General features: G+C 43.1%; 1 protein-coding gene across 1 annotated transcript; it reads left to right on the top strand.

Moving 5' to 3' along the window:
* The first annotated feature begins 1700 nt into the window (after positions 1-1700).
* On the top strand, positions 1701-27261 carry LOC311054779 (uncharacterized protein). The gene is made up of 14 exons (XM_084070783.1): positions 1701-2282; positions 2654-2736; positions 2885-3041; positions 3238-3399; positions 3574-3699; positions 4150-4421; positions 4902-4998; positions 22037-22516; positions 24053-24135; positions 25077-25233; positions 25470-25631; positions 25819-25944; positions 26358-26578; positions 27066-27261. The coding sequence occupies exons 1-14, from the start codon at positions 1761-1763 to the stop codon at positions 27163-27165; spliced, it is 2748 nt and encodes a 915-aa protein (XP_083926909.1). The 5' UTR covers positions 1701-1760; the 3' UTR covers positions 27166-27261.
* The last annotated feature ends 466 nt before the right edge of the window (positions 27262-27727 follow it).

A 27727-nucleotide genomic window follows, 5' to 3' on the forward strand; every position in this document is an offset into this window, starting at 1 on the left:
ATTCTCAAGCTATTTAGTTTGCAGCCCTACAAGCACACAAAGACATATGCAAAAATAAATCATTTGACTAGAGAATGCAAAACTCTGTTCATGATCTATATCAGTAAATAGGGAATACTACGGTATATGAAATAAACAAAAAACTATCATACACTAAACTATCATCACATTCGATAAAGACCACCCAGTAGACTGAAATATTTGCAGAGTATTTGCATAATGCTAATGTGTTATCAGCGGAAAGACACCTGCACTTCCTTAAGCCTGATGTGCTATGAAATAGCAGATCTACAAGCGATCAACGTGTTGGTTGCATCGAGGCACGTTGAGAGATTGTAGATCTGCTATTTTCTGCGTGCCATGATGCACACAACTAAATATGAAACAGGCATAAGGTGTTTAAATAGTTTGTTTAATGGTTGCTTGTTTTCCTTTACTAGTCTTTAACATACTACGTGGCATAGGCCACGTCTTGACATCTCATCTCATCCCTGCACAGTGACGGTGTCAGGCCTGTTGTGTTTACTCTTGGTTAGGCAACAGAGCTAGAGGATAACACAGGGACTGTCAGTCAGACAGGTGCTTTATTCTTTAAACCAGTTCTGCACTGGCAGTGTCATACTGTGTAAGCAAAGAATCATTAGAGGTCAGCCTGTTTACATTCAGCATCCGGAGAATGGGAGAAAAGGCTCGCTGACTGACTTAAAACCCATTTCTCATGCTGGGTGGGAACTTAAATAAACCACCTCAGTACAAAATATTGTCTCTACATAAATGTCACCCCGACTACACACTTCAAATGTGACACACACACACGCACACGCACACGCGCACACACACACACACACACACGCACACACACGCACGCACGCACGCACGCACGCACGCACGCACGCACGCACACACGCGCACACGCGCACACGCACACACACACACACACACACACACACACACACACACACACACACACACACACACACACCATACACACATGCACCTGACCCGTGTGTGTGTGCGTGCCTGCGTGCATGAGTGCGTGCGTGGTTGCATGCGTGCGTGCGTGCATGTACGTGAATAGATACTTATGCACATATACTGCACAGTGAGTGTACACACATATATGGATATCCTATTACAAGTAGGACCCATGCACACGTCACCGTCAAGCATCTCAAGGTGTGCTATGAATATTATGTACATTATTTCACTAATTATATTTCTTTATTATCCTATATTTTTCTCTATTCTCCTTGATTATTTCTTGTTAATTGTACTGCTACAATGCTGAGCAACCAAAGCGAAATAACTCTACTTCTGTACTCGTGTATACACCGTAACAATAAATTCAATTCAATTAGCATCCTGAGGGCTCTCTGGGGCTGGATGAACAGGTGCGTACATGACAAGACTGTCATGAACAAGCCCTTCTGTTCAGGCAGCTCATCAAGGTACAGTAAGATGGATTGATGTGATAAAATGTGCCACACCTACAACCCCGTTACCTACAGTACATTCTACACCTGTCAGCAACGATATTTTTTTTTTCATGATTTGCAAAAAGGTCGAGTTTCTCCTCCCACCGTTGGGATAATCTCTCCCTCCCTCCCTGCTTCTCTATTCTCACCCCCACCATTGCCCGCTAGAATGGTATAAATGACGATCTCCAATCTGAGCTCTTCACTCTCTCCTCTCCTGCTGGTGCAGAAAGACCTCCTGCATCATTGTCATTATCATCATCATCAACACCACACACGAGCATCATGGCGAGCTTCAGGATGTCGTCGGGTAGTTCTCGTATGTCCATGTCAGGTGGCGGCGGTGGCGGCGGCATGGGCGCCATGAGGGCCGGCAGTGTGTACGGAGGAGCAGGGGGATATGGCGTTCGCGTCTCCAGCGGCAGCTCCTCCAGGCTGTCCTCTGGCTTCGGTGGTGGAGCGTCCTTCGGCATGGGAGGTGGCGGAGGATCATCCTTTGGCATGGGAGGTGGCGGTGGCGGCGGCGGCGGCATGGCCTTCGGCATGGGAGGTGGCGGCGGCGGCGGCTTCGGCATGGGAGGTGGTGGTGGTGGTGGCGGCGGCGGTCTCGACTTCCAGACCAACGACAAGGCCACCATGCAGAACCTCAACGACCGCCTGGGCTCCTACCTGGACAAGGTCAAGATGCTGGAGTCCGCCAACGCTGACCTGGAGCTGAAGATCAGACTGTTCCTGGAGAACAAGGCAGGCCCCTCCGCCATCAACTACTCAGCCTTCCTGGTGACCATCGCTGAACTGCAGACCACGGTAAGAAGACACAGCCACGCCCACATCAGCCAACGCGTTCCGTTACAGCTAGTCCTCATCACTCAGTAGCATTGTTATTGTTGTGCCAAGGAACAGCTTGCACGTGGCTGTCTTTGTAGTAACAGCATCTAGAACATGCACAACTTCACATGACAATCAATGTCTGAACAATATGTTTCTGTAGTTATATAGTGGCAGATGTTACTTAAAATTAATATGAGAGAGCTCATCTTAAGTCCAGTTATTGATCCAGACAATGTACTGTGTATAGTCCTGATGCTAATTGTTCTTGATAGCGTTTATGCAAACTTACTGCCGTAACTGATCACTAACGTGACATCTCTTCCATCTCTGCTTGCATTGCTTCTTAGTTTTATGAAGTCACCACCGTCAACGGTGGAATCTACCTCGCAATTGACAACGCCAAGCTGGCTGCCGATGACTTCAGAGTCAAGTGAGTAAATTCATTTTCCTTGAAGTCAAACTTCTCCTCTCCTCTCCTCCGTCTCCTTTTTCCCCCTCTACACTCCTCATGAACTTGCTTATTAAAAAGAAACCTACGATATACCAAACAGTAACCAACAGCCCTCTGTGTTTCCCAGGTATGAGAGCGAGCTGGGCATGCGTCAGTCAGTGGAGGGAGACATCGCTGGTCTGAGGAGGGTTCTAGATGAGCTGACGATGACCAGAGCTGACCTGGAGATGCAGATTGAAGGACTGAGAGAGGAGTTGGTCTTCCTCAAGAAGAACCACGAGGAGGTCAGACTGGCAACTATTTGCATTACCTAAACATGCACAACAAATACAAGTTGTGTATTTAAATGTCTATGCATGCAGATACGTAAACCGATAAAACTGGGTATAGCTGCTGTAGCTAAGCAAGAAGGGGGACTTATGTGAAAGGTTATCTGAGCAAAACAACGGTCATCTAAACCCTTGCACCATGTTGTTTTAGGAGCTCCTATCCATACGCGCCCAGATGAGTGGTCAGGTGCATGTGGAGGTAGACGCTGTTCCTCAGCAAGACCTCTCTCTCATCATGGAGGAAATCAGAGAACACTACGAGGGAGTCGCCGCCAAGAGCCGCAAGGACCTGGAGGCCTGGTTCATGCAAAAGGTAGGGTCCATATACATAGTCACACAAAAGTCATGGTATCATTTTATGAATCTATGACCATTTCTATTCAGCACTGCAAACTGTATTTTGCCTATCTCACCTATACTGTACTCCTGAAGAATTAACAAGCTTTAACCATAATTGCCTCCTTGTGTTTTGGTTTTCTGTCCACAGTCAGAGACACTGAACCAGGAAGTTGTCGCCAGCACAGAAGTTGTTCAAACGTCCAGAACAGAGGTCACAGAAGTTAAACGCACAGTGCAAAGCCTAGAGATCGAGCTGCAGTCACAGATGAGCATGGTACTGTAATCCTCAAGTCAGATCACTGTGCACAACTTTCCAGTCTCATTTCACAGAAATATGGCACATTTACCACAGATCAATTAAAAAAAACTAAAACCCAATATATAATTCATTTGCTAATGATAACAGGGCTATTCAAACCTTTCTTAAAACACCCTGGATAATGTTCACACATGTTCTATAGTATAGACTCTTCTTCCTCCTGGCTCTCAAGCTGTGGAATAACCCCCCCCCCCCCCCCTGTTCATGCTTACTCTGCTGATTTTGCGCTTGTAAGTCGCTCTGGATAATAGCATCTGCTAAATGTCTGCAAATGCAATTGCAAATGTTTCTGCAATATGTATTAACCCACAAGAGTTGACTGAATTCAAAGTAGACCTGAACACATCCTCCTCCGATGCACACCAGCATGGGTCTGACTGATTCCTTCTTGTTGGCCTCCTGCAGAAAGCTTCGATGGAGGCCACCCTAGGAGAGACACAAGGCCGCTACTCCATGGCCCTGGGCGGCTTCCAGGGCCAGGTGACCAGCATGGAAGGACAGCTGGTGCAGCTCAGGGCTGACCTGGAGCGCCAGGGAGGCGAATACCAGATGCTACTAGACATCAAGACCAGGCTGGAGATGGAGATCGGAGAGTACAGGAGACTGCTGGACGGAGAGGCCAGCGCAAGTGCTAGTTTGAGCGCCGGCATGGGCGGCGGCATGGGCGGCGGCATGAGGTATGAGACACCATGGCCACACCAACCAGTACAACACAATGGAATAGAATAGAACAGCGATTCCCAACCTGTGGGCCAGGGCCAGCTATGCAAGTGGGCCCCCCATTAATTGGCAAATCACTAAGATTTTAATGATAACTAACTAATAAAAGTATTTTGTCTTTAAAAACATTTAATGTTAATGTTAAAAGCTTTGAGAAAGCAGGTATAACACTTTGTTTTAACCACTTGAACCCTCACATCCCTATTCTTGGGGCGTGCATTCAGTGAAAATAACTCTCTGTGGGTTTCATAAACATCGAACCTCTGAAAAGTATTAACAAAGGCATGTGACTAAATATTGACTAGATTGGATCCATTGGAACGCATGGTTCTTTTTCTCAATTTCCTGAAAAGTAACGGTTTCGGACATAAACGTATAAAAGTTTCAATCATGATGAAAACGTGAAAGCTTTACTAACTGTTGTCTGTGCTCCCCAGCATCTCGGCCTCTTCCGCCAGCTTGTCCAGCAGCAGCTCCAGCGTGTCCAGCAGCGCCACCACAGTCACCAAGACAGTCACCATCACGGAGACGGTGGTAGAGGACTCTGAAGAGCACTGAGAGAGCAACACCGTCACCTCTGCTGATCTCTCACACACACACACTCAATAAAATAGCTCAGAGGTCAAGCTTAAAATTGTTGCTGTCTGGCGTGTTTTCTTCTTTTAAAACCAGTGACCCATTTCAGTTCATGGACCCCGTGCAGTAGGTCATGGACCCCCATTTGATACTAATTTATCTCTGGGACCCCCACTGTAAAATCCTCAGTATTAATTTAACGCTGAGAGTTACAGTACAGACCTATGGTGGTATTTTATATGCTCATACGCTGTGTAGACAGTAGATGGAGAAAGAGGATTTGGTCATTCAGATTTGGCACAGAGAGGCAGGAAATGCATATCTCTGGACAAGAGCATCTTGCTAAATGCCCAAATTGTAATTGTTATTGTTGTGGAAGAGTGTTAATGTTGCAAACATCATGCAGACAGCAGGAATACCTAAATAGATAACTGCAGTATGCACAGGGGGTTGCAGAAGTGCCCCCTGCATGCTGCATGCCTGTATCTAACATCTGGCTGATGAAGGATTGCCCAAAATGAGCCAAAAATATAGGTAAGCAGAATTAATGGGGGGTTTCCTTTTGTCACTTAGCCTCTGAAAATGAAGAAAATTCTCAATGCCAGAATGACCTTTCCGTGCCTAATGCCCTGTCTGCTGTAGACCTGCCTGTCTGCCCATATCCATTGAAAGTGGATAGCGTGTGCACTGTAAATGCAGGTGTTCATCCACACACTGTTATGTGGTTGTGCAAAATGAGAGGAAGATCAGAGAAGATCAGTCAATTTGATTTAATCAGCAGTGGCAGGCAAAGTTAACAATTAATACTGAGGGTTGTACAAATACTATTCCTTGTTCAAATATCGTCAGTAAATAGTGAGACAAACACCTCGGAAAAAAGTAGTAAAGTAAACAGCACACTACTACAGTCCATCCTTCTTGCCATTGCATTGTAATGTATATAAGTTTGGATTTTGGTCAACACAGAGTCAGACTATACAGAAAATGTGATATTGTCACAAAATGTCATATTAGATGACCACCAAGTCCCGTTGATCCAGTGTATCAATTGTGGCAGGAAGAGAACATTCTGATGACAGCCTTTATAAAAAATAAAAATAGCTGCAAGTGGCAAATAATGGGGTCCAAGCACGGAAGATAGACTGACAAATAGATGGATAGATAGACAATAGAGGGATAGAGCGATAAACAGATGATAGACAGGAAGATAGATGATAGAAAACATGTATAGATAGTTTCTGAGACCCAGATACTTGTAGGGCAGAAGAAGCAGAAATATCAACATTTGTGGAGCCACCTAGTGGCAGTGTATCCCATGACTATGCCTTACAAAATGTCTCTTTTTAAAGTTTAACAGTACTCAAAATGTATTTTTTGGAAAATACTTGAGGCAAGAACTAGACAACGCAATAACTCAACAATTAATTGCCATTCTTTTTACTTTGTGGACCGACGTGACCATAGTAGGCTAGTCCTAGGCATGGCACGCTCAACCAACAGAACTTAGAGCAAGCCCGGGGCAGATTCTAAACAAACATGCCCTTAAAAGGAACAATCCACACTCACAAAATAGATTTCAGAGGGCTAAAGTGCCCTGTGCCATCCATGGGCTGAAGCATACTTTGTTAAATCACCAGTAGAAAAGCAAGCTTTGCTAAGGGTGTAGGACTGAAGGCTAGCAAACTGCTGGCCAGTCTGTTTCACCTGGAATTCTCACTCAAAGGCCTGCTGTGCTATTAGGCCAAACAGCAACCAGAAACCACCTGAGTGTGCAGAGGGCCCTCTGGCATGGCTCTGAAAGTGGGGACAGACACACCTGCAAATGAATCTGTGTAAGAGTTGACATTATCCTGCCAAGCTCCCTGGTCATAAGGGCGAACGACTGCAGAGATTTTCCATTGAGGCTCTGAACGGAAGCATCCCTGCAAGAGGATTACAGGGACTGGGAAGGGGGGGGGGGGGTGGGGGGGTTTGGTGGGGAAAAGAGTTCCCAGCACAGAACATGTGTGCTATACTGTACCATAACATTTCATTATGAAGACGACATTGGGGCCTGGGACAGCGAGCATCAAGTCTCAAGACCTCATCATGTGACACAAGTAAGGAGGCAATAGATGGCTCCCTGATTTCTATACCCAGCCTGATAGCTTGCTGGCATTATGCATAGAGGCTAATGCTCTGGCATTGGTGGGGTGGCGAGACAGAGATTTGGGGTCTGGGCTCCTCAATATAATTTATGGTTAGGAGTACGATACAGAAAAAGTAGTCCACGAGGGACCTGTGTAACGAATGCACTATAGAGTGCCTGCCGTTTGTGCCTCATCCAAGCCTAATCGCACCAGAACCATACGGACCACTGGATTAACTGTGACTAGGGCAGCTCTGGGCCCGCTTCAAGACCGCTGGGAATTGGTGTCAGAAGCATGGGTGGAATCTTCTTCTTCCCCCTGTCCAGGTGTAGCAGAGAGCCTCTGCCTGAATACCAAAAGCCTAATATCTCCCTCGGGCAAGGGGGAATTCCCCTTTAGGCTAGTCAGGGTGGGCAACTTTGATGATGGAGAGGGCCACTATATTTCCACACTCACTCCAGGGGGCCACATTGCATATTGTTGCTGTCGGGCAGAAACCTCTTATCTCCATATTTTAACTTTTTTTCGTAAATGAATGCTGTTCTAGTATGTCACACACAAGTAGCAAAAATAGCTGATCTACAAGCTCAAAATGCGTCGCACTGCGACGCGTTTTGAGCTTGCAGATCCGCTATTTTTGCTATTTTGGAATTGGAATCCTGAATTCTTTTTGGATAACCTTTTTATTTGATTTCAAATGCATTTAGTTATACTCAAGTTAACTTATACTTATGAACTTAAATACAAATACATTGGACATAAAAAAGTCATTAAACTAATTATATAGACGGAAGTAATTAAAGCGGGTCATGATCGCATGTTTGGAATTGGAACAGCTGAATTCAATAATAGGCCTATATCAGTATTCCGATATTAAAGGTTTCATGACATTTAGTTTTACAATACATTAAAAGTCTTTGTCATGGTCCTCAAAACGTGTATAAAAAGTTTTAACTGAACATTCCACTCTAGTGAGCCATTGCAGGTGTTTTTCTCTCACATTTCTAAAGCCTTTTCAACTGCAATGAAAAAATAAATCTTTGCCTGCGGGTGTCGCTGGTGAGGGATTTTGCCTGTCAATCATCACCTCCTGCTTTTTTGGGTGTAATTGAGGTCATAAACCCCCCCCCCCCCAAAAAAAAAAAAAAAAGTGAAAATCATATAACCTTTAACCTGCGGGCCGCATTAAGTGAAGGTGAGGGCCGCATGTGGCCCCCGGGCCGCCAGTTGCCCATGTATAGTGGATAAGATGTTTGGCCTTCCCGCACGGGATCCTGGGGTTCAAATCCTAGGCATTACTCAGGCACATCTTCATAGAACTGGCTAGAGGAAGCAGTGATAGACAGGACATCCTACCCCCATCATGGTGGGGTAGGGATCCCACTCCCAGCCACATAAAGGCACTAGCTATCTTTTTTTTCTTTCTTTTTTTTCCTTCTTTTTCTGAACTGCCTGCAAGAAGATACAAGGGACATATTTGACAGTGACATGGGTCACAGGTGACTTAAAATACTCAAACTTCATGTGTGCGAGATGGATAATATTCAGTGTTAAGCACTGCCTCTAGCAGTCAGAAAGAATTGAACAGAACACCTTCCTGTAGGTTAGAGCTGGCATGAACATAGATTGTTATGGACTTTAAGCTCTTCCATAGACCCACCGGCTCCTGTGTTCACTTTCCACCTTCTATTTATAATTCCTCTTCCTCTGCCTTGTAGCCTTTTTAGGTTCATTCTGTGTTTAGGCCTACTAGTGAAAGCTTATTTACTGTATCTCCTTAGTCAATTTGGCATTTGCTGATGGTGGAATATAGGCCATCATAACAATGACCTTAAAGAACTCACAAGAGAGTAGGTCCTGCAACCTCATCAACAGCAGTTCAATGTTCTGTTCGCACGCTCTCTCCTTCACTATAGTGTGCCCAGGGTGACGTCCCTGATTGTTCATATAAGGCATACTGTACACCTCCCATTCTGTTGCTCGTCTTCACCATATCCCTGTACAATGAGAAACCCTACATTGCTGTGCATACCACAGGCGTGCCGTCATTAAACCAGGAGTCTGTAAGGTACAGAATAACCCTGCTTTGCCGGAAGAGATATTCATGTTTCAGAAGCACCACCTATAGGGAAGAGGTTCTCAAACTTTGTTTTGGCTTTTTCAGTACCCCCGTTCTCTGATTTCTGAATCCAAGTAGGCCTACCCACTTTACTTGACTGCAACATTTTGCTTTGAAAACTGCATGCAGAACACTATAGCTAGCATGAATGAATGATAACTCACCTTTTGAAGAATATAACATTACAATTAAGATATCGAGTGAAAGGAGTTACAAGTAGAGCCTCCTGAGAAGATGTATTGTAAACGGTGGCCATAATATTTCACTTTCAGTCCAGTTTTGATGTCAAAATCTTTAAAAAATAAAATAAAACAGCATAACAGCAAATAAGTCTTACTTTCTATTCAACAGCAGTTGATTAGAAAGTGTTTTATTTAATTGTGTTTAACACTGTACAGATCAACAGATTCACACAACGTTTGTCAATCATTATCATTCAAAGTAGCTGTAGAATAAATGTTTCCACGTTCTCTCATGTAACCCTGCAGTACCTCAGCATACCCCTAGGGGTACACGTAATCCCTTTTGAGAAACACTGGCCTTTGGAGTGAACATGGCAGAAAAGACTCTTCCAGTGCCTTGGTTGACCTTGACCCTGGCTTAAAAACAAAACAAAACTAGAAAAAGTGCTCCTCGGAGCACAAGTCTCCGCCAGGTCGGCTAGGTTATTATGGCCTCCTGGTGGCGCTATAATAGGCCAATGTGAAAAGGGTGCCATTTCTTCTGAGGCCTTGCACGGCAATCGGACACTGCATTCATGAGTTGAGGCATTTTGTTCCAAAAATGTGGTTTGCTAAATCAGACCAGCTGGTGGCGCTATAACAGGCCAATGTGAAAAGGGTGGCATTTCTTCCTCGGCCTAGTGGGAATGTGTGTGCAAAATTTCACAGAAATCGCACACTGCGTTCATGATTTGAGGAATTTTGATCAAAACGGACCTATCCTGCAAACTTTAGAAGCCAAAGTTAGCCAAGTAGGATAGAATATGAAGTATCGGACACATCCATCTTGATCACATGACTATAGAGAGACTGGGTACCGATTTGCGTGATTTTTGAACAGAATCTGAAGGAATAAGAGCAAAAAAAATGTTTTTCAAAACTCAGCCTCCTGGTGGCGCTCTAAAAGGCATATGTGAAAAATGCACGGCAGAGGTTTTTCCTAGGCCTCTAAGGAGTGTGCATGCAAAGTTGCACGCAGATCGGTGCAGTTATAGCTAAAAACGTGAATCGGCCTGTTATAGCGCCACCATGAGGCTGATTTGAAAGTTTTCAAGTGACATTTCTTCCTGGGCCAAGTGGGAATGTACGTGGAAAATTGCACGGAAAGTGCATGCTGCATTCATGATTTGAGGCATTTTGTTCAAAATGAACCAATCCTGCTAACTTTGGAAGCCAATCTTAGCCAATCAGGATGGAATATGGAAAATCGGACATATCCGTGTTGATCACATGGCTATAGAGATACTGTGTACCGATTTGTGTGTTATTTGGAGAAAATCTGTAGGAGTAACATTAAAAAATGTGTTTTGCAAAAGTCGGCCTCATGGTGGCGCTATGACAGGCTGATCTGAAAAATGTGGGGCAGAGGTTCTGCTGTGGCATCCAGGGAGTGTGTGTGTGCAGTTTCACAGCGACCGGGCCAACGGTGGCGGAGATTAGCTGGTCGCAGACAGAAGGACGGACGGACACACACACACACACACACGGACGGACGGAGGGTAAAACATACTCTCTCGCCATGCCTATCGGCCTGGCGGAGACAAAAAGTCTCAAAAGCAGTCCACTTGTGAAAAATTGATGCATAAATGTGTCAAACAATGCTCAAGTGCAAAGTGAATGTGAAAGTGAAAAAAGCAGCAAACATGTCAGCCCAAATGTGATTTGTTTTGATTTTCAGATTGATATCAGATTGGTTTGATCAGGTCTGATCGGCAAAACCCCTTTTTTTTTGGAAAGGAATGTGGTTCAGATTTGAACCACATTCCTAGGTGGTTTGAAATGCAATATATAGATCAGATTTCTAAAGATGTGTCTCGGTCTGGCACTGAAGCCTGATTTATACTTTGTCGTCACTCGCCGGGAATGATCGCAATGTGGCGCGTGGTGAGCTTGTAGATCAGCAATTTTCGGCAAGTGACACTGTTGTACGACAGAATCAACCCATGCCTAGAGTATGTTGTGACTACAGCAATCAAAGCAAATGGGTACACATACATAAATGCAATCTGATTACTTGCAGTGTGGACTGTGGACAGCCAGTTCTACATCAAGATACACAGATACAATAGAGCTTTTTCCACAGCAGCCACATGACATGATATGGAAAACAGGTGTTACCAAGTGAGCCAACATGCAAAGTAGCAGCGCGCCAGCGCCCTGACTCTGTTTGATCTGAATGGAATCCAACCTTAATTCATATCATTGGTAACACCTGTGTTTGTTTACCCTATATGTCAAAATGGCTGCAGTGAAAAATAGACAGAAATAGAGAAGTTTTTCTAGGACTGCCAAGCTACAAGACATACTGTTGCTGTAGCCTGGTAAACCATCCTGGTCGCAGGAATTCACATTATCTGCTTCTGAAGACCGGTCAGCGCCAATCAGTGTTTATTTATTTATATATATATATATATATATATATATATATATATATATATATATATATATAATCTTTATTCCAGACTCATGCGTCCATATAAAAAGAAAAGACATCACATAATATAAAAAGAGACAGCAGTGTAAAAATATACAATGTATACAAATCAAAACAAAACAAAACATCACTCAAGCGCTCCCGCCCCCCACCCCTCCCCACTCACACCAATTCATAAGGCGGCTGTCAAGCGCCAAGTCAATCAATTAAAAAGTGTATAGGCTATTACGCCAATGCTCTCTAAGCCTGGATGAGTATCTATAACTGCTTCTCATAGGGTTGGTTAGAGCCTCTATGATGCTGTTCACGGACACATCAAGCCGACACATACATTTGTACATCAATTGTCTTAAAAGTGCATCACAAGTAGGCACACCAGTGGACACAAACAATAGACTGGCACTATGCCATCTGGGTATGTGAAGTAACAACCTCATGGCATCATTATACGCCACTCTGAGCCTCTGCAAACTCCTCACCCTGTAAGAGTACCAGAGATGAGCCGTGTACAGAGGTGTGACATAGGCTCTGAACAGTGAACACTTAACATCAACAGAACACATAGAAAATTTCCGTAGCAGCATATTGGCCTGTCCATAGATTTTTCTACATTGTCTATAGATATCTCTGTCGTCCATCCAATCATCAGCGAGGACATGACCAAGGTATTTAGTTTCCTTACATACTAAAAGAGGACTCTCACACAATTGAAAAGCAGGGAAGGATTCTTTCCTGTCCTCTCTGCTTCTCACGATCATGGTGTTACTTTTTTTAGCATTATATTTGATGTCAAAGTCTTTACCATACTGTGTGCAGATCCTCAATAATTGTTGAAAGCCAGCACTGTATGGACTACATAAAACCAAATCATCTGCATACATGAGATGATTGACAACAGTGTCTCCCACAAAAGACAGCCAGTGTTGCACCCATTTAGCTGTATTGATAGGTCATCCATATAAACATTAAACAATACGGGGGATAAAATCCCTCCTTGGCGTACGCCATTACTGACATGAAATGGTTCAGAAATGCAATTGCCCCATTTTACCTGAAACGTCTGACGTGCATACCAAAAGACCAGTATTCTAACTAAATATCTTGGAACACCTCTATCAATCAATTTCATAAACAACTTTGCATGGTTAATTCTATCGAAAGCTCTAGAGGCATCAATGAAGCATAAAAATACAGTAGAATTCTGGATTCTGTATTTGTCAACTATCTCCTTTAAGGCATATATACATAAATCAGTGCTATGTTTTCTTTTGAACCCAAACTGATTATCAGTAGTGAGAACAAACATCTCCAGCCTAGTTAGGAGAATTCTTTCTAATATTTTAGACAAGATACTGGCAAGGGCAATCGGTCTGTAATTGTCCATGCTATTTAGCTTCCCAGCCTTGTCTTTCAAGACAGGCACCAGTAGAACAGACATAATAGATTCAGGAAGAACACCATGAACCATGAGGCCTGTGAAACACATAGCAAGCAGGGGACAGAGCCTAGAGCTGGCATACTTTAGGTGTTCTGCAGTAATACAGTCCAGTCCACAAGCAGCTTGATGGCATCAGAAACATCAACTGATTTGACTACCATGTTTGGGGATAGATCAACATTATCAATTACCACAGCATTGCTCTTAACACAGTTAAAAAGATTACAGTAATTTTCCCGCCACACTTTAGCAATCTTCTCTTGGCCACAGACACCCTCAATATCAGATGGTAAAGAGGTTTTAGAATTATTCATGACCCTGACCTCTTTCCAGAAGTCATCATAATTGCTTTTTTTTATTATATATATATATATATATATATATATATATATATATATATATATATATATATATATATATATATATATATTCACATTATCTGCTTCTGAAGACCGGTCAGTGACCTCTTCTATCCTGTCCTGCCTGCTGTCTCATCAAAGACACATGAATCCGGATGTTGGAGCAATAGAGTGTGGTTTTATTCCTGTAAGCACAATTTGGGACACACAACCACAGCTCTTAGTAAAGTACAGACAGTCTTGGGTCATCTCTTTCATAAAGGATTCCTCTGGACTCAGTTATTAATACATGGTGATCGTATAGTGGAATTAGTTTGACACAAAGTCTGACAAAAATACAAATAATAAAATAAAAACATTTCCTTACAAAATACATGATTTAAATATCACAACAATACTTTACAAAATAGCAGAATAACCTCTTTCCTCTAAAGCTCCATTTTTAGCCGCCAGCTGAAAGCGCGGCTCTGTATTCACTCTGACTCTGACCCGACAGATTTCCGACATGTATTCAACACTTTTTTTGCTATTGGCTGTCCTGGCTGTCCTTCACTACTTCACAGCCAATGGGGAGACACTACTTTAAAGCCAATGGACGGCCGTCCTAGCCAATGGACGGCCGTCGTTTACAGCACCCGCCTTGGTATGTTGTTAGCTGCTAGCATGGCCTGCTACTTGTATTGTGTAACTGCTGGTTCATAATGCAACCTGATAATAATGTCCAAAGCATGTCTGTGAACGTTTACATCCATTACTGTGTTGGCATTAGTTGGGATTAATGATTATTAGCCAAACCAACTTAATATGAGCCGTTAGCGTGTTGCTAAGCTAACGGACGTTTAGCGTTAGCATGCGGCTAACGTTAATGCTAACGTCGCCACCGTGACTGAACTAACAATGTAAACATCTCATCTACAAACTTTATGAACCTTACTGTGGTTAATGTTATCAGTGCTACCCAAGTAGTCCATTGAAAAGTATTATTTTGGTGTATTTTGTGTATTGTAACTTGGACACTGTAACTTAATGGTAGAGGGGGACGCGTTGTACGTTCAGAATGCCTCATGGGTAATGTAGTCATTTTCTGCTATTTCGGTTCTACTGTGATAGACTGTATTGGGGCAAAAAAAGCCTGCCGCTGGCGGCTATATTATGACTTGTCATATCTTGTTTATATATTGCAAATGTCAGAGTGGACAGACATGAACTTTACTGCCGCCCTGCTGGAATCAATGCAGAATTGCAGGTAGGCCTCTCAAATAATTATGCCACTGCATCCTATAATACATTGCACAAACCAAAACCCATAATTTCCCCGTGTCACTGTGTCGGAATAAACACAAAAACAACATATCAATGTCACTAACAACACAAGCCACAACGCGCACAATTACTTCACGCAGTCCGTAGGCCACTTCTCACTGCTCAGCACACATCTGCCCCCTCGAAGCATAATTAATTGCGGCCAACACATACTCACAACATTACGGTCGGCCATGTTGTTCCTTAGCGCCGTCATCGCTGACCACCGCCCAGCGAGACCCAAACACCGCGAGGCGGACAACATTTCCTGTCTGTACACCACTTTTGTTACCTTTTATTTCCTCCGAGGTGGAAAGACTGGTGACGCGAGGTTAGTTCCCTTTAGCTGTCAGCACGCTGTGTGTGTGTGTGTGTGTGTGTGTGTGTGTGTGTGTGTGTGTGTGTGTGTGTGTGGACTACTGCACGCTTTTGTGGGTCTTTGCGAAATCCCGAAGTGGAGTTTATTGGTCATTGGAACGGTGATGCACGTCACCCCTTTGTCAAGTGGGTATTTTCAAACCCTGGAATGGATTTAGGGGAGCATCAGAGTGTTTGTGTTGGAGCGCCTCAGTGCGGCTGCAGAGTTCATGTGCAACCACTTGCATTCGATGTTTCGCGGGGGTCCAAAAGGGTCCGCGATGTTTGGCGGGGGTCCCGACACTCCCAGGGGACCCGGGGGTCCCCCATATTGAATATCAGTGTTGCCACATTTGCGCCAGAAACAAGCAAACACCTTCATGAAAAAAAAAAAAACAGCCGAAGGGGTCCGCCATGTTCCACAGGGGTCCGTGGGGGTCCCAACACTCCCATGGGGTCCGCGGACCCCCAGGGGGTCCGGGGACCCCCAGGAAAAAATACAACATTTTTTTAAAATAAATTTAAAAAAATATATATATATATACTTTTCTTTTGGAAATTGTTATCGCACGAATTTGGTACCCCGTGCGCGGCTAGCGGCCCGGCCGCCCTAGTACTGTACAAAATAATAATAACAAAACCTCATAAACAATATTACACAGAGGACATACCTGTAAGCACAATTTGGGACACACAACCACAGCTCGATCTTAGTAAAGTACAGACAGTCTTGGGCAGGCCTGGAATTTCGTCATTTTAGGGGCAAGGCCACTTGGCCTTTGGTGTTGTAATTTTTTGGAGGGCACAAAGGCCAAATGCCAGGGCAGGAAGGCCATCCAAAAAAAAAGAAGTTTTTTAAGTCCAAAAAAGTTTTTTAAGTCCACGGAAATAATGCATTTAACTTGAAGGTTAAGGATGATTGTATTTTAATATATTATAAGAATTGTATAACTATCTGTGAAATATAACCCATTTATTTCACAAAATAATGTGTTGGCAAATGACCAATATTTGGTTATATAGGTCTCAATATGTCACATTCAGCCCTGGACTTCATTGACTGAAGTAGGGGTCACATTAATCACATTAGATTCACAGATTAGGGGTCTTCAACCTTTTCAGGCCAGGGACCCCCAAACTGATGGGGTGATGGAGCAGGGACCCCCTACCTCGTAGGGTAGGTAGGGGGTAGGCTACTATATATATCATATATTTATGTATAAAATTGTGTTTTATATAAATACACATGAAAGAATTGCCTGCTCCTACGCACAGGTTGACCCAGTAGTTGTGCAAAAGGACCTTTCTCAGGGGCGTCAATTGGGTATGGCAAGGCATGGCAGGTGCCATACCTTGGCTCCAAAAAAAAAAAGAGAAATAAAATCATGAATAGTAGCCTAATGCAGGTGTAAGACCATTGTGTTTGCATTGTGTTATAGGTATAATGCATAGTTTCTATGCATTTCAGGGGTTTTGGGGGGGTTGACCCCCTAAAAAAAAAGGATAGCCTAGATGTCCCTTATTTTAATCTCTGGGAGTTGGCAACCCTAACCTTGCCATACCTTAGCTTTTGCTGAACTGACACCACTGATCTTCCTCTACAAAATATGTATAAACATACCATGTTATTGTGCATTCATTACTAAGCTATTAAAATATGTCATGTTATGTTTAAAGACAAATTTACATTTTTGAAAAAAAAAAGAATGAAAAAAAGTTTTTAAAGTTTTTAAAAACAAAATATTTTTTAATCAAACAACAATTTCGCGGACCCCCTGCAGTACCTTCGCGGACCCCCTGCAGTACCTTCGTGGACCCCCTAGGGGTCGCGGACCCCCTGTTGAAGACCTCTGGTAGAGATTTTGTCTTTTCCCCACAAGTTATTTTCATTCAAATTAAATGTGATTGAACTTGCACTAATAATGATTTTAGTTGATTTTTCACTCTTTAAAATATAGTATTTCTTAATTATTAATAATTACAGCTTGTAGATTGGCTATGTTCACGATTTTAAATAGTTTTTAAATAATAATAAAAAAGGAACATACAAGATTTCCACCCCACAGCCATAATGTATAGCCAATATATGGTTCTGTATGAGTCCGTTTTTGCAGATTTCATTCTAATTGGCTACTATGCCTGCAGATATGAATTTCATGAGCCTGGGTAGGTCACCCTGGCTTGGCGGAGATATGCCCTGTTGCGCACACTCCACACACTGCGCTGCAGGTGAAAGTAATTCACTTAACGAGGGCTGTGTTGCGCACCAACAAACGGACTAAAACTGTCACATTCTAGCTGTTGAAATAAACTTCCCAATTAGAACATTGTTGACAAACGAACAGATATTATGGATGTGGTTTGCAAAAGGAATATATATTTCTTGTCCATCAGAGCGGTGAGGTCACTCTTTTGTATGATATTGATAGCCTAAACTTTTAATTTGTCTGCAGTTATTCTGTTGCTTGCTTTATATTAAGACTCATAATTTGGGGATTTCGCTGTATTTTATTAGACGTATTCATCTATATTTTGCTGTTGAAAAAAACATCGGGGCACATCGGTCTGTAGGACTACGGAATCCTCTCTCTCTCTCTCAGGCTAGAAATCAAACCTACCATTCAACAGGCTGCGTTAGATTTATCTCCGGTTTGGCCCGGTAATGCTTTTGTGTCTATTACACGGTGTTGCGGGATTCCGAAGGTTCATAGGAGGCTCAAAATCAAACCTACCTACCACTGTGCATGTTGTAGCTGCGCAGCTCAACCAAATTGGACTGGTGTCTAAAAAAAAAACGTATTGACAGGAAAATCGCGCAGAGGAAAAACTGTGAAATCAGTTTCTGGGCGCAGCTGGGGCACCACGGCCACTGTGGCCGTGAAGGCATGTCATTATTCGAGGGGCACACGGCCAATGAGAGGGGCAACGACGGCCATGGCCGCCGTGGCCGCCGTGAAATTCCTGCCCTGGTCTTGGGTCATCTCCTGTTCAGAGACAGCATGTTTCATGTTAGTGGGCTCATATATAACAGCAGATAGCTTAGCATAAGCTAATCGTTTTTAACCATGAAATAACCAATTCCATGAAATGAAATATAAAAACGAGTGTTACTAGACAACAGATAGTAAACACAAGAGCATATTTGGCCACTCTAGTGAAACACAGATAATGTTAATTCATTATTTAGAGTCTGAGCAGACTAGGGTTGCCAACCGTCCCGTATTAGCCGGGACGCCCCGTATTTGAGCCAAAAGGGGCGTGTCCCGTACGGGACTTTGTTTGTCCCGGACTCCGGTATAAAGGGAAAAAATAAAAAATATATTTCTGTTTGCGCGCACTGCAGTGTGTCTGGCTGCGTGTTTGTGTGCTGTATGCGAAGGGCGCTAGGACCGCTCAGTTGACAGGGCAGGCACAGTGCTCGCACCGAGTCGCACGCGTGCGTGTGTGTGAGATTTTCTCCGGTGGGCGTAGCATCATTGTTTGTGTGGCATGTCAGCCTGTTCCCAACCCTAACCCTAACCCTAAAACCGAAATAAAGTAACAAAAAAAGTAACTTTATCCGCGGGAAACCGCGCGCACACACGCACACGCGCACGCACATGAGGGACACATGCACGCGTGCTGCGCGTGCGTGCATGTGTCCCGTTTCTCCAGTTCTGGATGTTGGCAACCCTAGAGCAGACAGGAGACCATCTCACTTTCATAAAGGATTCCTCTGGACTGAGGACCCACAATGCAACACAACACCTTCAGAATAAAATGCATCACATACAAAAGGGAATTAAATAGCTATGGCTGTGTCCCAAGTTTAACATAATTGATAATAAACAAGGTATTTCTTAACACTGTTATATATATATATATATATATATATATATATATATATATATATATATATATATATATATATATATATATACTGTATATATATATATATATATATATACTGTATATATATATATATATATATATTTTTTTTTTTTTAAGTTTATGGAAGCCGCAGACTCCCAGCTTTCAAATTATTTGTCATACATCTGAAAACTGTGGAGTTTCACAGTATGTATTTCAATGTTATTAAAACTCAAGTCAAAAAGCTTGTTTTCTGTAATCTTGATGTCTGTTTGCACGGTTTTGCATTTACCCTTTATGTACATATTTGTCTGGCTCAGTAATCTACAGCATGTCTTGTAGCATGTTTGCTAGTTATTTCTGATTACGTCAATTGTAAATGGGTGGAGTGTATGTGGTGCTGTCTGTTTGGTCAAGTAGATGACATCCAATCAGCTGACTGAGTGGATGCACCTTGCATGAGATCTTTAAATTTATATTTGGTGAATATTTTTGAACAGAGAGAGAGAGAGAGAGAGAGAGAGAGAGAGAGAGAGAGAGAGAGAGAGAGAGAGAGAGAGATCACAGTGGCAGACTACTGATCCAAAACTGAGAAAGACGACTGTATGCACAGATTCAGTGACCACCACCTGGCAGTAGAAACAGGCAGACAGAGACAGAACTGGCTGCCTAGAGAAGACAAACTCTGTCCACTCTGCTATCAAGGGGAGTTGGAGACAGAGCTATACACTTCCTGTTACAATGTATGTGACAAATATAAATAAATTAGAGCATCATTCTTCCCTAAAAGTAAGGACAAATATAAATAATTTGAATCCACCATTAATAAGTCATCACTTCAATATGTTCTAGGAGAACAGTCTAAATGCACCTTTTTGGCTGCACAATATGTGTGGAGTTGTCATCAACTGAGGGACAGCCAGTGGACAGAAGAGCCAAGCATGAAGTCACTAACTGCTGCATATCACGGTTATCATTGTCTCATTGTTTGTTATTCATTATCACTATTTTGCTTGTTATTCATTGTCTCTGTGTACGTAATGTTGTGACTTGTTTTATGTATGCTTTGGCAATGTAAAACATATCTTATCATGCCAATAAAGCATTTTGAAATTGAAAATATTAAATTGAGAGAGATAGAGAAAGAGAGAGAGAGAGAGAGAGAGAGAGAGAGAGAGAGAGAGAGAGAGAGAGAGAGAGAGAGAGAGCATACTTCTTGCTGTGCCTCGTAAACCTGTTCAGGTCATGAATAGGGCAGGATGTCAGGATATATTGTCTGGAGTGGTCAGCTTGGAGTCGGCTCTAGTTAATGTTCTACTACTGGGAGATTTGGTTCTTATTACATTAACCATTAAGAACACTGGGTAACCATGGTAACCATGATAACAATGAGTTTAACTGGAATGCGACAGAGTGAAGAACTCAGTGACTAACCTTGAATCAGTGCAGTCTACATTACATGCAGTGGTTCTGGCCGGGATTATAACAGGTTTTCATGGTGCGGTGGAATTGGAACTTCCCTTTGGAATGCACGGAAGTTCTCTGTTGTGTGGCTATGTTGTTGGTGTTGTCTGTATTAAAGCCATAATGCACTTGAGGCCGTGATATATTGTACCCATAGCATCATATAATCGCAATATACTATGTATTCTTCAGGAAATACATACATTTATTGTCAGATTGACTACCCAACCCAAATGTACGTGCAGCTTTTATGTTCAGCTGTGGGAAGAATACTGTACATGTTCATGTCAAGTCAAGTACAATTAATGTATAATGATGCAGATTTTAAAACAACTCTCATTGACCAAAGTGCTGTAGGCTACAGACCAGTACTAAAGCAGCTCATGGTCTGTTACAGGAGCTGTAGCTAAAATCACATCACAAAGGCACAAATAAACAATAAAAACAAACAATATGAAAAAGATCAGCCACATCAGGGGATTCAACAGCTTGTGAATGAAAGAGAGTCTTGAGCCTGGATTTAAAGGATTCAATGGAAGGGTCCGATGTGACAGGGGAGGGGAATGCCGTCCCAAAGGGGCTGCGGCAGCAAGGGTGCGGTCACCCCTGAGCCCGAGTTTAGTTCATGGGACAGCAGATATTCTGTATGCATGTTCATATATTCTATTTCCTCAAGCTGTGGCTAACAACACTTGATGTGAAGAACAGACACAAAGGCTTTTTTATTGTTTCCATGTAACTACCGACATGAGAGAGGGACTGCAGCATCTCTGCACCTCCCATCTGAGACAACAGATACACAAAGAGGAACAACAGGCAGGTACAGACAGGTAAAAAGGAATCTGGGCTGCGTAAGTGTGTGTGTGTGTGTGTGTGTGTGTGTGTGTGTGTGTGTGTGTGTGTGTGTGTGTGTGTGTGTGTGTGTGTGTGTGTGTGTGGCTGTGTGCGCGCGCGTGTGTGTGTGGGTGGGTTGGACTTTGAGCATTGAAATGTGAATCCGGTCTGAGTAGATGCAATTACAACAGAGTGTGTCACACTGAAAGAATTCATTTAGACCACATCGCAACAATTGGAGCGGCCCATCCGTGTTCCTGTGTTGCACATCATCACCATCATTGTGCAACGGCATATAGTTAACATTCCATCTTCAGATATGACTTTGTGTACCGTCTGTTCTCTGTGTGTGTGTGTGTGTGTGTGTGTGTTTCACGTGTTTTCTTAAGGTATTGGCCCGCGGCCAGCCCGCAATGGGGGCTGGAACAATCCCCCCCCCCCCCCCCTCTCTCTCTCTTTGTTGTGACATAAAAGGCAGCTGTGACCAACCTCTCCCCATTCAGTCCTCCCTTCTCCTTTCCGTTCAGAGCAGACAGACAGACTACAGACCACCGCCATCATGTACGCTCGTGCTCCATCTTACCAGAGTGCAGGTAGCCGTATTGGGGCCAGCCGCCTAACACCCCAGAGGTCCGGCAGTGGTAGTGTGTATGGAGGCGCCGGGGGCAGTGGGGTCCGCATCTCCAGTGCCAGCGCTTCCAGGTCCTTCGGGGCTGCTCCAGGCGCAGGGGGCTCTGGGTTCGGCGGTGGCTTTAACCTGTCCGATGCCGTCGACATGAACGAGAACAAGAAGGCCACCATGCAGAACCTCAACGACCGCCTGGGTAGCTACCTGGAGAAGGTGCGCAACCTGGAGAAGGCCAACGCCGACCTGGAGATGAAGATCAGGCAGTTCCTGGAGAGCAAGACCAAGCCTGAGTCACACGACTGTCTTGCCTTCAAGGCCGCCATTGCTGATCTACAGGACCAGGTGAGTCCCACTGTCTCAGAGACATCCAGTAGACCATTGGTCCACTAGTCCTGCTGTAGTCATCTCAATTTAAAAGTTTGATTCATCCTTACCGCTGTGCTAAATGACAACTGAATTTCCCTCGAAAGATATGTCTGTCTGTCTGTCTGTCTGTCTGTCTGTCTGTCTGTCTGTCTGTCTGTCTGTCTGTCTGTCTGTCTGTCTATCTATCTATCTATTTATCTATCTATGAGGTGATCATTTCATCAAGGAACAAAGCAGCACTGCAGCTTGAAGTTGGATTTCCCCTCAGGGTGTGGCTCTGTGGACAAAGCACTTTGTTTGCAAAGAGGCTTGTCCTATAAAAAAAAAGAAGGGAAAAGCATTGCTTAGTGAACAATAGTCAAAAGATACCTGATATACAAGTTTGCTCAGTAGTATTATATATCCTCGAGCAAATTTCAGTTACAGGAAAGTCAATGAGACATGACTGCCTGCCCTGCAGCCACACCTAAAAGCACTCACCTGGGACAAACACACCTAGACACACAGGGGGATTACATTGGGGTTTACACATACTGTGCTATACGCACAGTTTGAACTTTTTGTTCTGGGGCTTCACAAAGGAATACACTATGGGATTTGGCTTTTATATGTGTCCTCTACAAAAGTAATAGATTAAAGGAATGTAATCACATTGAATGAAATGTAATATAAAAAAAGGCCTGGCTGGGCTTATGCTACTTTGTGAACATTATCAGAATATTAATGTGTGTATTTAACCAGGGGGGAAATGCTCATGTGGAATATGATGGATGTTAAATGACAATAAGACTTCACAGCTACTATGTCTCCCTCCCTCCCTCTCCCTCAGAGTGTGCTGATTGTATCTCTGATGCAGTGCTTGCATCGCGCACGCGTGTGTGCGCTTGCATCGCGCGCGCGTGCGCACACACACACACACACACACACACACACACACACACACACACACACACACACACACACACACACACACACACACACACACACACACACACACACACACACACACACACACACACACACACACAGCCCTCCCCCCTACCTCCATGTCCCTCAACACTATCCCTCAACTTGAACAAACATCGCCCACAGTGCAGGCTAGAATTGTTGTTAATCCAGCTACCATTCATTATCCAAACACACCCACACAATACAGCATTGGTGGAAAAAGAAGAGAATCATATGCAGTTTTAACAGTTAAGGACCACGGACAGTGAATCAGACACACTACAGTACTTTTATAGTATGATATATGTAAACTACAAAACCCTGTGCATTTGTTTTATGCCTGCTTGCGCATGGGGGTTCAATGAACTCCACTGGCTTTGCATATATGGAAACTCCTTTTTACTGGTGTTCTCTATGTTACAACATACAGACAAGAACTTTAGAAAAGCATATCGCCTGCACATGTAATGCATTACAGTGCATTATATTTAGATTATTATTATTTAGTGTGCAGTTGTGTCCTGGGATCGTAAAAACAGTTGTGTCATGTGATCCATGTTTTAGATCCAGGATGCCACCCGTATCAATGGAGGAATCTATCTGTCCATCGACAACGCTAAGCTAGCAGCAGATGACTTCAAGACCAAGTAAGTAAATCAAACTGCTGCACCAATGACTGAACTGGCTCTACAATTATATATATATATATATATGGTCATACTGTAGCTAGTCAAAGGCTAACTTATTAACAAATTCTTCAAACTGAACAATAGTTCTACAATGCTTTAGGTTTTAGTTTCAGGGCAGAAGGAAGCTCAATCCATATGGTTGGTGCGGCATCTCTGTGTGTCAGGAATTGATTCATCAATGCACCTTAAAGGGCAAGACCACTTTGGTAGAGGTTTGGGTTGTGTAGTTACCTTGCCATGATGTAACTCCAAAGGTGGGCAAGAAATAGAAAATATTTGCTCCATTGATTAGAAATTGATAATTCAAAATATGCTCCTCATTGACTTACCTTGTACGGTAAAACTGCGCTCAAAGTCACTCTTTTAGCACAAAAACGAACGCAAACAAAGTTGATTCAGACAATATAGAACATCACCAAACCCAGTACTGTTTTTTTTTAAATAAAAATGTCAACTTCCTGTTGACTTAGCCATTTTTAATAAGTAGAAAACCGGGACTGGATCGGCGGATCCGGATCCAGATCTTCAAATAGTAAAATCAACAGGAAGTTGACATTTTTATTAAAAAAACAAACAGTACTGGGTTTGGTGATGTTCTATATTGTCTGAATCAACTTTGTTTGCGTTCGTTTTTGTGCTAAAAGAGTGACTTTGAGAGCTGTTTTACCGTACAATGTAAGTCAATGAGGAGCATATTTTGAATTATCAATTTCTAATCAATGAAGCAATTATTTTTGATTTCTTGTCCACCTTTGGAGTTACATCATGGCAAGGTAAATACACAACCCAAACCTCTACCAAAGTGGTCTTACCCTTTAAGGTGGCGCAGAGAACTTCTATACAGAAACAGATTTGGTTTCCCATACCAAGAGAATGACTGTGACTGTGTGGTTCTGCAGGTATGAGAGTGAGCTGGCCATGCGTCAGGGTGTGGAGGCAGACATCAATGGCCTCAGGAGGCTCCTGGATGAGCTGACCATGAGCAGATCAGACCTGGAGATGCAAATCGAGGGACTGAAGGAGGAGCTCATCCACCTCAAGAGGAACCACGAGGAGGTGGGCTTGAATTTTCCTTATTGTCCTGACTTATTATTACAAATGATCACCTCATCATTCCAGCTAACGCTTGAGCCGGAATTATCTGTGGGTCAATGTACTACAGGCATACAGTAATGGACTGTTCATGTTTAGAGTGGTGCTATGGTTAAAGCCATGGTGCCTGGACGACAGACATAGATATAAAAAATGTCAGTGAGCGTTCTGAACACGCTGTAATGCTTGTGCTCCTCCAGGACCTGTTGGCCATACGTAACCAGATGAGTGGCCAGGTGAACGTGGAGGTTGACGCTGCTCCTCAGCAGGACCTCTCCGCTATCATGACCAACATCAGAGACCACTATGAGACCGTCGCCACCAAGAACCGCAGGGACCTGGAGACCTGGTTCAATCAGAAGGTAAGAGTGGACGACTAGCAGAGAATCACAGGACAATGGATATAAATCTGTGTTAATCCATAACTACTACTAAAAAACACATCACATCGAGTAAATGGTTCAATCTTAGTGGGAAATACGCCTGAATAATATGATACAGTATGATATGATTATGAGAGTATTATTATAATATTCTGTCCTTTCACAGACAGATGAGCTGAACAAAGAAGTCGCCGTGAGCACAGAGGTGCTCCAGTCATCCAAAACCGAGATTAACGAAGTCAAACGCACCCTGCAGAGTCTGGAAATCGAGCTCCAATCACAGCTCAGCATGGTAGGTCTCCTGTCGTAGTTCCTGTTTTCCGTCATTCGTCTTGAAAGACATCTCAAATTTCAAAGGATAAACAAGCATTCTCTTCCTGTCTTTCTTTGTTTATACAAAACATACACTGGCTGGGTTCTCTGAGAGACTCGTGCACAACAAAGAGTTTTATTTTACACAAACGAACATGGCCCACAGCAGGGTGTGTCAAATGACACCAAGCAAACAGCACTCATGTACTGTAAAACAGAAGTAGACAAGCACCTTCCTTAAATCAAAGCTTTATAACAGCCAAATGGGCCAAGATTGATTTCACATTAATTAATCTCAGACTCTCAGACAAATCCAAAGCGACACAAAGCTCACAAACTTCTTCTGACTTAGAACATCTCTAAATCCTCCCATATCAACTTACTCCCGTACAGAAAAAATCTCTGGAGGGCACCCTGGAGGACACCCAGAACAGGTACGGCAACATGCTGGCAAGTTACCAGAAACAGGTGACCAGCCTGGAGGACCAGCTAGGTCAGCTCAGGGCTGACCTGGAGCGCCAGAGACAAGAGTACCAGATGCTGCTGGACATGAAGACCAGACTGGAGATGGAGATCGCTGAGTACAGGAGACTGCTGGATGGAGAGCTGTACACGTGAGTGTATACACAAGATAGATAACTGGACATACAAGGCCCCCTGGGGGGGATTAGGGCAATGGCATTTTGTCCACTTCAAAAGAGTTGTCACAAGTTAAATTGAGACTTCAAACTATAGCCCTGCTGGAAATAATTGGAAATACTTCCTGTCTGTGAATTGAGGACTCCCTTTAAATCAAGATATAACGTAGTACATTATACCTCTGTCAGAGGCCATTTTCAAATGTTTTAGTACAGGAGGACAAACATTAACAGTATTTTTTACTTTGCAAAAGCAAAGCAGCTGTTCTTTTGGTTGAATGATCCACACAGTAAAATCTCTGTGTTAATGTATCCATTTGTAACTCTGAGAGTGTACAAATGCAAACAAATGGGTCCGTTTGTTTCAATTTGTACCGTACAGTTAAATTGACATGGAGGATTGTACTGTTCAGTGGAGACAATGAGACACGCATGTCTAACTGTGTCCCAATGTGTCCCACAGTCCTGAAACCAAAACAACAACAACGCGAAAGGTGATGATCGTCACCAAGGAGATCGTGGATGGAGAGGAGGTCAGCTCTATGACCAACACCCTGGAGTAAACCCAACAGCCAACATCAACATCAACATTCTACAAAATGCTGCCAGCCGTTCTCAGAAATCCAACAATAAAGTATTCTGATGAACTGACTCAAAAACTATTTTTTTCTGTGTGTTGTTTAATGTGTCTGTGTCATAACACAGGGAGTAGATCTACCCTATGAAGTGCTTATCACCCAAATAATGCAATCTGGAACTTATTTGAAACAATAAGGCATTATTTTTATCAATCTGTATTGTACAGTATGCAGTGACGGAAAAAGTACTCAAATGTTTTACTCAAGTAAAATTATCAATAATGCAATGTAAAAATACTCTGTTACAATTAAAAGTCCTGAATTCAAAATGTTCTTGAGTAAAAGTATAAAAGTATTGGCATCAAAATGTACTTAAAGTCCGAAAAGTAAAAGTAGCCTACTCATTATGCAGAATGTCCCATTACAAGTTTTCAAATGTATACAAATCTTTTGAAAATAGCAGATCTACAAACTCACAATGCGTCGCATCGCGAGGCATTGTGAGCATGTAGATCGGCTATTTTCAAATGGCCGAAATGTATATAGG

This window comes from Gymnoscopelus microlampas, assembly GCF_963454915.1.
Source record: "Gymnoscopelus microlampas genome assembly, chromosome: 11".
Taxonomy (NCBI): Eukaryota; Metazoa; Chordata; class Actinopteri; order Myctophiformes; family Myctophidae; genus Gymnoscopelus; species Gymnoscopelus microlampas.

What these genes read in the sequence shown, in the direction of transcription:
- LOC311054779 (XM_084070783.1), top strand. Translation starts at nt 1,761, where the DNA reads ATGGCGAGCTTCAGGATGTCGTCGGGTAGTTCTCGTATGTCCATGTCA. An exon ending in GGCATGGGCGGCGGCATGAG is followed by an intron (nt 4,422 to 4,901) that starts GTATGAGACACC and finishes TGTGCTCCCCAG; the next exon opens with CATCTCGGCCTCTTCCGCCA. An exon ending in GCAGATGACTTCAAGACCAA is followed by an intron (nt 24,136 to 25,076) that starts GTAAGTAAATCA and finishes GTGGTTCTGCAG; the next exon opens with GTATGAGAGTGAGCTGGCCA.